At 41.7% G+C, this 12800-nt stretch overlaps 1 protein-coding gene across 1 annotated transcript; it reads right to left on the bottom strand.

The window, feature by feature from the left end:
* Positions 1-393: 393 nt before the first annotated feature.
* Positions 394-12416, bottom strand: PDCL3 (phosducin-like 3). Its single transcript, XM_006887797.1, has 6 exons — positions 12407-12416; positions 10502-10625; positions 5215-5305; positions 4277-4420; positions 2258-2466; positions 394-536 (listed from the first exon to the last, which is right to left on the bottom strand). Exons 1-6 carry the CDS (start codon positions 12410-12412, stop codon positions 394-396), a joined length of 717 nt encoding a protein of 238 aa, XP_006887859.1. The 5' UTR covers positions 12413-12416.
* Positions 12417-12800: the final 384 nt, after the last annotated feature.

Here is a 12800-nt window from a genome sequence, read left to right as displayed (position 1 = left end):
TAATCATAAAGTTTAATTAATCATTTTTGGGGTAGATTTATTAATATTTTTAAATATTCCGTATTACCTTTAATAAAATACATATACCAATAGGTGATGAACAGATCGTTTTATGGCTTACTTAAAAACTTAAGTGAGGAAAATAGACATTTACCACACTAGTAGCTGGTTTTCATTTCCCCCCTTTTTTAAAAAGGAAAAATGTCTTTAATATAAAAAGAGTTCCAAAAAACTTTAAAAGGTTCCCAGTAATGATTACGTCTAAAATGTACAAGATTTTAAACATAATTTATATAAAAGGCTAAAAACAAAAGGATTTAGTTCTGCTTTTCCTTTTTAAAAACTCCACAAGATTCGTGACATAAAGTTCAACAAGTTATCACCATCGGCGCCTCAGTCGTCCTCAGAATCACTGTCCCCCCTTGTGGGGACTGAACTTCGTACTGTTGACAGTAACATGTCGTCTACAGGTTTCCTGGGGTTTTCTTCCAGATCTGTCTTGATTGCTCCAGACTCAGACAATTTCCACTCCAACTCTATGTGATAAAAAAGAGAAAATGAACTAAGTAACAGTCCTGGATGGGGTCCCTAGCACATTTAATTTCACCAAGTTACATTTTTTTGTGAAAACTAATACCAAAATGTGATGATAATCTTAGTGCCATAATGTTAAGATTCCTGGAAAAGAAGGGGGAAGGGAATCAAATGTTTAATAAAGGGTGGTGCAAAATACTTTCACACACTCTTCTGGAGGATAAGATCAAATGAAAAATTATAGAAATTAGAAACTGGAGATTTTTTAAAAAAAAAAAAAAAGCAAAGGCTAAAAACCTGTTTCTCAGCTCGGAATGACCCAATAAAGCAACTAGCATGAAATAACTCAAGGAAATAATTTTAACAGACTTGCTGGCAATCTAAGTATTTTAGTTAGTAAGTGGAAATGTTTATGCCTCACACCCAATAGCTCTAATACAATAAAAAATCAAATGTGACACTCTAGAAACGATTGAACCAAACATGTAACAACCATAAAGCACCTAACTTGTACTTAATAAAGTACAAAAACAGTAACTAAAGACTGTATTTCTATCTCATATTCAGTGTAATTCCACATGAGTGTGCAATGTTTGTGAAGCAAAATCAACTGCTGGGTTTTTCTACTGCGTATAAGAGCTCAGGCAGAGGCAGAAGGAAAGAACTAGCCAAGAGATTCTAAACAGCCTGGATTATGGTTAAACAACAACCCCCCCCAACACCCCTCAAGTCAATTCTAATGCACAGCGAGCCTCTATTAGGTTTCCTGTAAATTTTAATGAGCAGCCAACCACCTTTTTCTCCTGGGAAACAGCTGGTGGATTCACACCTCAGGTCTTTTGGCTGGCAGCTCAGGAACCCACTATGTCCAGTTTAAAGGAGAATCAACGCAGTGATGTGATGCTCTGCTAATCAGGAACTTCAATAAAAATCTGACAACTAACTTTACTAAAACGCTATTAATGTGAAGTGTTCTGTAGAAATGAAAGAAGAAACCCTGGTAACATAATGGGTTAAGTGTAGGATCCCTAACCAAAAGGTTGGCAGTTAAAATCCACCAGCCACTCCAAGAGAAAAAAAATGAACAGTTTGCTCCTGTTAAAGAGTCACAGAACTCTAGAAATGCACAGATACCTAACGCATGGTGGGTTTATAGAGATAAAAAATATACTAGTTTTCAGCTCTACGTATTATGGTTCAATATTACAAAGTCCCAATTTCTTACAATTCTGAAGATTTCTGGTTACTGACTCAAAATTTATTCTTATACATATGTTATGTTATTATTATGTACCATTAAGCTGGAACCGACCCATTAGCTGACCCTCCAGTGGTTTTCCAGAGTCCATAAATCACACAGGAGTAAAGGCTATCTTTATCCTATGGAGGAGCTGGTGGATTCGAACCTCGTGCATCTGGATTAACAACGCAACAGCTTACCACTAACTGTTGTTGCTGAGTACAGGCGAGTCACAACTCACTCACAGCTGACCCTTCAATGAGTTTTCAGAGGTGAAAAGTTGCCCAGGAGGTGAGTGCCTATCTTTCTCCCACAGAGAAGCTACTGGATTTGAACTGCAAACCTTTGGGTTGGCAATGCAACTTCTTACCACTCAGCCACCAGAGCTCCCCTACGACTACTAAAGGAAGTGGGTATTCTATTCAATAGAAATATCCCCTGTGATCTCTAATGTGCCCTTGCCCATATCTCAGAACCCCTTACCATCTCTCGTCAAGTTCATGCCACCAAACACTAGAGGACCAATAAATTGAGCCTTGATATCACCTTCAAGATAAACAAACACTGTGGGCAGATTCCTGTCAGGGTAATTGGGTATGCAGGTTGTTGAAATAGCTTTGATGAATTTAACATCAGAAAATTTCCTTGCAAGTTCAGTGAAGTGCCGATTGATCAGAGCACAGAGGGGAATCCTATAAAAGAGAAAAAAGAAAAAAGACAATGCTCTTGATTCTGTATATACAGAACAAAACTCAATTACCCTTCTACCCTATATAAAGCTTCCTGAGAGTTTCCGAAGTTCCTGTCTGCTATTCTGGTCAACATCAAATGTGTTGTTTTGGGGGCCATCAATTAATCGAGACCCTATGAACAAAGGATCTGCACTCGCTGTGCCATCCTGACCATCTCTGGAACCCTTGATTTGAGCCTGTTGATATAGACACTGTGTCAATCCATCCTCTTGTGAGTCTTCCTCTTTTTCGGAGACCTTCCAACCTTTCTAAGCATGATACCCTTTTTCAAAGACTGGCCCCTCCTACCAATATCTGCAAAGTCTCTGAGACAAAGTTTTGCCATACTTGCCTCCAAAGAGAACCCTGCTTTCATTTTCTCCAATACAGACCTATTTGTTCTCTTGGAAGTCCATGACATATTCAGTACTCTTCTCCAGAACCACAATTCAAAGGTATTAAGTCTTCCGTTATCCTTAATCACTGTCCGACTTTCAAATGCATATCAAGCAACTGAGAAGAACATGGCTTGGAGTAGGCTGACATCACTGCTTTTTAGTACTCTGGAGAGATCCCTGACAGTAGCTTTTCCTCAACGTGCAATCTTTTGATTTCTCGACTGCTGGTACGAAAGATGTTGATTTTTAGATGCCACTGTTGACAACTTCAATCTTTTCTCCATTTATCATGACTATCAGTCCACTAGTGAGGACTTTTTTCTTGATGTTGAGATGTAATTCATACATACTGACAGCTCTGGTCTTTGATCTTCTGGTAAGTGCTTCAAGTCCTCCTCACTTTTAGCAAGCAAGATTGTGTCATCTGCATAACGCAGGCTGTGAGAGAGTCTTCCTCTGTTCCTGATGCCATATTCTTTTTCATCAAGTCTGGCTTCTTGGAAGACTTCGTATATAGATTGAACAGGTATGGAGATAGGATACAGTCTTGACGCATACCTTTCTTGATTTTAAACCATGCTATGGTCTCTTGCTCTATTCCGAAAACAGCCTCTTGGTCTAGGTGTAGGTTTTGTATAAGTGCAATTAAGTGTCTGGGATTCATATAATTATCAATTTGTTATGATCCACACAGTCAAATGCCTTTGCACGGTCAGTAAAATGCAGACTTCCCATCCTCAGGAAAGATGAAGAACTCAAAATACAAATCCAGTTTAAGTGGGTCCATTAATAAGATAGAAAAAACAGCTTAAACATAAAAGATCATTACAGTGCCTGCAAGAGTGAATAAGATAACATCTGAGATTTAGATTGTGAAAAATGGATCAGAAAGCACGTCCTGTTTTCCCAAAAATCCTAGTCCACCGATGAGGTCTCTAGTATAAGAAAGAAAAAGAGCAGGTAGATGAGAAACAATTGTACAAATCAGTACAAAGGCCTCCAAGAATGTGGAACAACTCAGAATTTTGAAATGCTACACTCTCTCAAGTAAAGTAACTTAGGAATTCCTTGTCAACAAATAGTACATCTTGTTACTACATTTTAACATTATGAAAATAACTCACGAAACAGTAATCTGAAAGCAATAGCATGAAAACTAGGCACTGAGGTTTGTGAGTTAACAAAAACATTCAATAACACTAACAAAATGAGCGGCAATACGGACTAAATACAAAGTGTTCAAGACAACAATGCAAATGAACAATAACACAATAACATGGAAATAACACAAATAAATAAATAAACAGTGTTCAAGACATCAATGCAAATGAACATTTTTAAAGATATAAAGATAGTATGTAAGAAGAGCTCACCCTTGCTTGTAAAGGTGCAAGATTACCCACAAACCCTTGCCAGCTTGGGTAACCTCTTGAACATAATCTTTTCCTGAGATTTCCAAAACTTCTCCAAATTTATTCTTGAGTTTAGTTGCTTTCCATTCTGCCAGTCTCTGCTGCCTGAACAAAAGGAGAAAAGTGTCTTACACACATGCATTCCTGAGTGCACACATAAATGTACTCTTTCCACACTAACTTTTGTAAAGGCCCACATTTATATATGTGCTCCAAGGCAAACCCTAGACAAGTTTATGGAAATCTGCAACATTATTTAATTATCAGCAACTCAACTCACTGCTGTCAAATAGGAACCAACTGATACTTGAAGCTCCAGCACGTTTTCAGAGGCTGTAAATTGCATGGGAGGAGACTGCCTATCTTTCTTCAGAGGTGGTTATTATGGATTGTAGAGTAAGAATCGACTCACAGCTGAGCTTATTAAGTCTTCAGAGGCATAAACCACACAGGAGCAGACTATCCATCCTTCTCCTGCAGTTACTAGCGGATTCAAAGCATATGCCTTTAGTTGGCAACGTAGTTCTGGTGAATTCAAAGTGGCCACCTTTGAGTTGGAAGCACAACTTCTTTCTGATTAGGCTATCAGAGCTCTCTTATTTTATGATGCTGCTATTGCTGTCGCTACGTGCCATCACAGCTCAGACTCAACACAACAGCTGACTCACCAGCAGGTTTTCAGCTGTAGGACACTGCACAGGAGACTGGCCATCTTCCTCCCTCAGAGTGGCTGGTGGATTCACATCATATGCTTTGGGGTTGGCAGAGCAGCTTCTTACCAATAAGTTAACAGAGCTCTGTCATTTCCAAATGCTATTTTAGCCATAAATTAATTTTCCAAAGTACAAACATTTTATTACCAAGCAAGACCCCAAAAAATCCCTCTGGGCAGCACGAACCTGTACATTTCGATAGCACGTTCATCCTCCTCATTAAATTCATCTTCATTCTCCTCCAGCTCTTCCAAAGTCATCTCTTCATATGTTTTCACTAAAAAGGAGTTATGTGATCAAGAAGCAAAACATTTAAGAGACAAATAAATACATACTGTGCTTTTTTTGCTTCACTTTTCTTCTAAAGAAACGTATACAATATCAAACGACCATCGAGCCACCAAAATAAAGAGTGTTTAAGGATTTGCACTAGTAAATGAAAAATTAAGGGTGTTTTTAAAAGATGTATCTATGCTGACATCTGTGGATGTAGCTGTCTTCCAGGTGATACCAAGGACATAAATAAGAACTTTGTCATGGACAGAGTTTATTAACAGCTCTCATCTCATCCAAAGAGACAGGAAACCAGCCAGTGTCCTCTGGGAACAAACCTTTACCCTAGAGTTAAAAGTGATAATCATATCACCGTATGGCCTTTTCTTATGAGGGACTGTTGTTAGATGCCATCAAGTCAACCACGACTTATAGCAAGTGTATGAACAACAGAACCAAACGTTGCCCTATCTTGCTCCATGCTCATGATCTCTGATGTGCTTCAGACTACTGTCACAGTCACTGTGTCAGCCCATCTCACCCAAGGTCTTCCTTTCTTTCTCTGACCCCTACCTCTCCCAGCTTATTTTTCCCCAGGGTTGGCTCCTCCTGAAAACATGCCCAAAATACAAGAGATGAAGGTTAGCCATCCTTGCCTCTAACGAGCAGCCTGGCTTCACTTAATCTAAGACAGATTTGTCTCTTTTGTTGACAGTCCATGGGATAGTCAGATTTTACATTACAATACAAAGGCGGCAATTCTTCTTTGACTTTCCCTATTTACTGTCCAACTTCCAGATGCATAGGAAGCAACTGAAAATATCAAGGCTTGGATCAGGTGCACTTGAGTCTTCAAATAGACATCACTGCTCTTCAGCACAGTGGCAAGGTCCTCAGTAGCTAGTTTCCCTAATGCAACATATTTCTGATTTTTTTTCTTTTTTAAATTTTGCAAAACAAGTGACAAAGGTTATTGCGGAAATAAGACAGAGAGAGGCATGATGGTTCCTATTGGCCTGGCAGTAAGGATTTTTGTTTTCTTGATGTTGTTAGGTCGAGTACGACTCACAGTGTCCCAATGATAAAGAGACTTGAACCCTGTCCTATCCTGTGCCATTCTCATCATCTGACACATTTGAGCCCACTGCTGCAGTCATTATGTCAATCCATTATGTCTTCTTTTCTTTCTCTGACCCTCATTTTCCCAAGCATGATGGCCCTGTCCAAAGGAACAGCTTTTGCTATCAACATGTCCAAAGTATGGGAGACAAGCTTCACCATCTTTTTCTCCAAGGAACACTCTGGCTGCACCTTCTCCAAGACACACTTGTTTATTCTTTTTGGCCCATAGCATGTTCAGGACTGTTCTCCAACACCACAGTTCAAAGGATGACTACTTTTGTCATACTTATCCACTGTCCAGCTCTCAGATGCATGCGAAGTGACTGAAAAGACCATGGCCTGAATCTGGTGCACCTTAGTCTTCAAACTGAGGTCACGTGTCTGACAGCGGACTTGCCGACTTGCCCAATGCAATACTTATCCTGCCCTTCTGACTTCTGAGAGTAGAGTGGTGACTGTTGATCCAAGCAAGACAAAATCACTGACAACTTTTATCATTTCACCATCTATAATGATGCTGCCTAATGGCCCAGTGGTGAGAACCTTTGTTTTCTGGATATTAAGATATAATCCACACCAAAGACTGTAGTCCCTGATCTTCTGCAGCAAGTATTCCAAGTCCTTGCCATTTTTAACAAGCAAAGTTGTGTCATCACAGTACAATAACAATGCAGGTTAAGGAGTCTTCCTCTGATCCTGATGCCACATTCCTGATGCTAAAGTCCAGGTTCATGAATTATTTGCTCCAAAAAGTCTCAGCACTTGCCCTTTTTGACCAATAAGCAGCTTTGGATCCAATCCATCACTGCTCCTTCCTGAACACTTTTCCTCCTCTGCTTTCCTAGGCACCCCTCTCCAACTAGATCTTCATGGCTGGCCCTCCCTGAGAGCCTTCCCTGACTGGAGTTTCCCTGGGCTCATACCTGGGGATTCCTTGTTCTCTTTATCTATATCCATTCCCTTGGTGATCATGTCTACTCTCACTGCTTTGAACATTACCAATATTCTGACAACTCCCATATGTATGCCTCCACTGAGTTTTCTCTAATTCAAAGGAAAAAAAGACTCTTCTTCCCACCTAACATTTCCATTTGTTTAATAAGTTATCTCAAACTTAAGATGGCCCAAAGCGACTTCCTGTTCCCTCCAAGCCTACCTGTCTCTTAGGTCCCGCATCTCATCTGGAGACTCCATTCCTCCAGTGTTCAAGTGAAAAGCCTGGCAGTCATCGTGACTCATCTCTCCCTCATAGTTCCCACAAGATCCATCAGCAATCCTGTTAGCACTACATCCAAAATACAGGCAGAGCTGATGACTTCTTACTACTTCTACCACTCCTGTTCAAGCCATTGTTGTCTCACACTTGTTCATTTTCACCTAAGTTCCCAGAAGGGTCTCCCTGCTTCCTGCCTTAACACCCCCTCTCCAGGGTCTGCTCAGCAAAGCAGTAACAGAACAATGCTTTCAAAATGGAGGTACATCACCCCTTTGTTGAAACTTTAAGGCCAAAGTCTTTACTAAAAGCTACAAGGCACTGAATGATTTCACTCCTAGCTGCCTCTAAGAACACACTTGCCACCACTCACCCAGTCACACCAGCCTACTAACGATTCTTAAACATGCCAACTCTGCTTTCCATTTACTATAGCTCACTCCACTTCCATCAAACCAAAATCAAGTCTGCTGCTGCTGAGTAGATTCCAACTCAAAGTGACTCTCCACTGTGTTTCCAAAGCTGTAACTCTTTTGGGGAAGAAAGGGCCCATCTTGATCGATAAAACAGTTGATGGAATCAAACCACTGACCTTTTGGTTAGCAGTGTGACTCCTAACACACGCCATCATCTTAAGACATACTCAAATGTCCATTTCACGTGCTGCAGGTCATTACCTCACTTGCTGTATGTAAGGAGGACCTGACATGCTTGTTCCAAAGGACCAAAGACTGCAGTCTTGAATATGGCTTTCATCTCAACCTCAAGAAAACAAAAATCTTCACCCCTGGACCAGTGGGCAACATCATGATAGATGGGGGAAAGGCTGCAATTGTCAACGATTTCATCTTGCTTGGATCCACAGTCAACATCCTTCATACCAGCAGCCAGGAGATTAGGAGACTTCTATTACTGGGAAAGTCTGCTGACAGGTATCTCTCCAAAGTCCTAGAGCACATTGGTGTCAGTTTAAAGACCAAGATGCAGCTGATTCAAGCCAGTCCTTCCAATAACCTGAGATGCATCAGAGAGCAGGATAATAAGTAAGGATGACAGGAGAAGAGTCGACACATTTGAATTGTGGTGTTAGAAAAGGGTGGCTGGCTATCCAAAGTGGCTGAATGGCCCACCTGAACAGTATCCACTGCTCCACCAACCATTTCCACCCCCTTTCCTGTTTTATTTCCCCATATTGTACTTACTTATTATGTTTATTGTCTGTCCCCTTACTAGAATATATGTTGCATGAAGAAAGGAAATTTTGTGTGGTTGTGCATAGCTAAATCCCACTGTCTCGAATACCTGGTATCTGTTGTGTGTCACCCGGTAAGATTCAAATTTACAGCAACCTTACAGAACAGAATGGAAGCATCCCATAGGGTTCCTGGGTTATGATCTCTCCAAGAATAGATCATCAAAGCTTATTTCGTGAAAATTACTATTGTGTTTGAACCACCAACTCTTTGGTTAGCAGATGAGTGCTTCAACTACTGCATCACCAGAAACCCTTATTAACAGCACCTAGATGGGATTCACTAAATAGTTGATGGCTAAGTCGCTAAGTCATTGCAATATATCCTTTTCTAAGTCAGTTATGAACAGGTAGTAAAAGCATTAGTCCTTGTGATCAACCCATCCAAAACCCTGTCACACATTTGAAAACGTCTGAATCTCTTGTTTAAAAGGCACATCCCTGGGCCCCATCTCTAGTCTGCTTCCGTAGAATTAGGAATTTTCTCCTGTCATTTCATTCTCTCCCTGAATTTTATTTTTCTTACAAAACATAGCAATTCAACAGTCTCTACTTAGACCACTTAGTATAGTATATAATTCTGTTCACTCTTCTCTTCTGAGTTGTTCCGCATTTAAAAACACAAATGTACTTCCCTCTTAGAAACCTACCTAGTCTTTCAAGTTGCTATTGTGAAAGTGGTTCCAAATACACAGTTATTAAAAAGTAATGCAAGAAAGTCTGACCATTCTTACTAGTTAAGCTTGCTGCTTGATTTTAAGATGACTTAAGGAGATATTTTTTTACTTAAAGTTTAAAGATAATCTAAGGACAACAGTTCCAGGGACTCATACATCCTCTATGGTTCCAGAAAGGTTAAAATCCATAATGAATTAAAATTTTGTTCTTCCCTGTCCCCATGTGGTCAGGATTCTTCAACAAACTCTTTGATCAAAGTGTTCACTAGTGGAATACAAGTGCCACCTGGTTCTGAGAGGCAGTTGTTCATGGAGGTTATAGGCCACCAACTCTATATCTTCCTCCTATTCCTCACTCAGCTTCTTCCTCTGTTACTCATGTAAATAAACACCAATCATTGTCCCATGGACGGTGAACCTAGCACACCTCAACAGACTCCAATTCAGACTGGAGGTTCACCTAGGAGAAAAACTTATAAATATGACATACTGCAAACATCAGGGGTTTTTTACTGCAAACATCTTACGCTTCCTCAAATTTAGCTATATTTTCAATTCAATCAATCAAACTACAAAGATAGCAAAGTATAACGTCAGGAGAATGCAAACACTAAAATCTTTTGAAAACATTTCTATGTCAGGCTGCATAGTAAATCACAAACCAGGAAGTCAGATGTAGAGATAGTTCAGGATTCTCGTCTGCTCATTGGACACTAACGAGGGATTATGAAAGTGAAAGATTTTCTGAAGTTCCCCAAACTAGACAGTCCAGAAAGGTAAAGGCTGTGGACATCCTGTGGCCTGCCAGAGGCCATGGACTAGCTCCACAGCAGCTGAGTCTTGACTCTTGCTCAAAGCATTCTAACTACAACAGGTAGAGGTTTAGAAAGTCATTTCCTAAGCCTGAAACACATGGAATAAAGTGAGTGTGCTCACCAATTGACTGCTGAAGGACTCGCTGCTCCTCCTCTTCCTGTTCCAATTCTTTTGAATTTTCCTTTGGGGGCAAGATGCCTTTTTTGCGTAAGATGTCATTCCACTCGGTATCTGCATTGGGGTCCTAGAACAGAAAAATCAAGAACACCATGAGTGCAAAGTCCAGTGTGGAGGGTGCCATACTGGGGAAGGGGTTACGTGAGAATTGAGAAACGCAGACCAAATTACTCTGTGGCCTATTTATTTTCTGAGGTGTTAAATGGTCTATACCATTCATTCTACTCTTATGCTCTTCCACTGTACACTCATCCCACTCTGCTCATCTTGGAGCAACAAATGACTCCAACTGCAGACTGGCATCAGATCTAGCCTCTGCTGAGTATTCAGTGAATGACCTGGACTGACTCACTGAACAGATATTTATCAATTATAGAACCAGGGTTTGTTGTTGTTCTTGTTGACTGCCATCAAGTTGAGTGACTCATAGCAACCCTATGAACAAAAACCCTGAAGCCTTTTTGAAACTATCGTTGTTTCTCAAAGTTCATATAGTTTGCAGAGGCATGTTGTTTAGGAAGCGAATGCCATTCCTGCTTATAGAACCAAGGCAGTTGTTGTTGTTAAGTACCGTCCAAGTTGTAGGCAACTCATAGTGACCCTATGAGCAAAAGACCTGGCACTTGTGTAACTTTCATCCTTTCTCCAGGTTCATAGGGTTTCAGGAGGCAAGCTATTTCGGAAGTGGATGCCACTCATGCTTCTGAACTTGTTTCAATCTGGGAGCTCCACCAAACAATGTCCACCATGGAAAACCATTATCGCATTTGACACATCAGTGTCACAGTGTTTAGCATCACAGCCACTACAAGTTACCTCTGTAGAGCAAATGGACAGACCAGTGCTATACCACCTGGAAGCAACTAAGGTAGTAGGGTTTAAACACTGGACTGCTATCATAAATTGAGTGGGACTTCCCCCCAAATAAGGATGTCATGGTATATCGTGGAAACTATGTAATGATCCCTCATGATCTGGCAAACTCCACAGTTCAAGACAGAAATGTGGAATGCAACACAGCCCTTACTCACGAAAAGGAAGCTTCCCTAGAATATGTCCTGTAACACATTTCTCACTGCTGTCGTTTGTATCTCAACTCATAAAGACTACCTTCCTGCAGTTTTCCAATATCACTCACACAGGAGTGCACCTATCTTTCTGCTTCAGAACTGCTGGTGGATTCGAATTGCCACAGAGGTGCCACTACAAAGTACACCGCCAGAGCTCCCTTTTATCTCACAAGACATAAAAGAGGCGCAAAGTAGACCTCAGAACTACCAAGAAATAATCACCAGGATTAGGAATAGGATCTGACCCGGATGGCATGTAGCAACTTACCTATTTAGTTTACCTTTATCATAGACCTACTTAAGAGAGAAGTGCATTTACAAAGATAATTTGTTCCACAATGGAACAAACTGAAAAGTGAGTGCACCCCAAACAGAAGACCATCATTCGGGGGTGTCGGGGAAGAAGGGTGAGGAACACGAGTTCCAGGAGTTCTCTGTATCTTTTAAGTATTCTGAGCTGCTTCCGGAGCCCTACAACTGGTCCATGATACACCTACTTAGCTGATCAAAAGGGGCAGATGTACAAGAAGTAATTTCTGTCAGTTAAGCCCAAGAGGAAAGATACTGGGATTGGCAATGAGGAGCGCACAGCAGGATTTGGGGTCCAGCCAAAGGTCTGGCAGGGCCACGCCCGCCCTCTAGCACTGCGCCTGCGCACGGCCGAGATTCGCACGCCCCTGCCCTGGCATGTCCCGTAGACCCGGTCGGGACCGTCCACAGCTGGCTCAGACTCAACGTCTGCCGCTGGCTCCTGACCCCCACCTCCCCGTTTGCTCACCTGCATCTTGTTTCCAATCGCTTAAATCAGGCGGCGAGCCCAGGCCTTCAGGTCTGCTCTGCGCACGCGCTCAGCCGCGCCTCTCTTCTATCGAGCTGTGGCTTCGCCCGAGCAGCTGACACTAGGCGGAGCTGGAGTCTGCGCCTATCCGCGCCTGTCCCCGCGGGCACCTGCGCCTGCGCAGTCGGGCACGCCCAGCGTCAGGCTGAGCCCGGGAGTTCTCAGGGGCTGTGCCAAAGCCTCAGGAATACCTTACATGGTCTCAGGAGGAGGGTTGGTGGGACTGGGTGGAACTGCCGGAAAGCAAACTACCTTCTTCAGGACGGAAGCAAGCATGCAAGGAAGTCTCCAGGGCACAATGGCGGAGGCTGTCTTTGACTAATAAGTCAAAAAT

This window comes from Elephantulus edwardii, unplaced genomic scaffold (assembly GCF_000299155.1).
Source record: "Elephantulus edwardii isolate Elephantulus edwardi_28Jun2011 unplaced genomic scaffold, EleEdw1.0 scaffold00062, whole genome shotgun sequence".
NCBI classification, from domain to species: Eukaryota; Metazoa; Chordata; class Mammalia; order Macroscelidea; family Macroscelididae; genus Elephantulus; species Elephantulus edwardii.
Note: the sequence above shows the minus strand (reverse complement) of the source record. Positions and strands in the feature narration are given on the sequence as shown.

Bases quoted from the DNA above. Each gene is read 5' to 3' on its own strand.
- PDCL3 (XM_006887797.1), bottom strand. The intron at 5,306-10,501 runs GTGAGCACACTC...ACTCCTTTTTAG, and splicing joins AGTCCTTCAGCAGTCAATTG to TGAAAACATATGAAGAGATG. The intron at 537-2,257 runs GTAAGGGGTTCT...TTTATCACATAG, and splicing joins CATGAACTTGACGAGAGATG to AGTTGGAGTGGAAATTGTCT.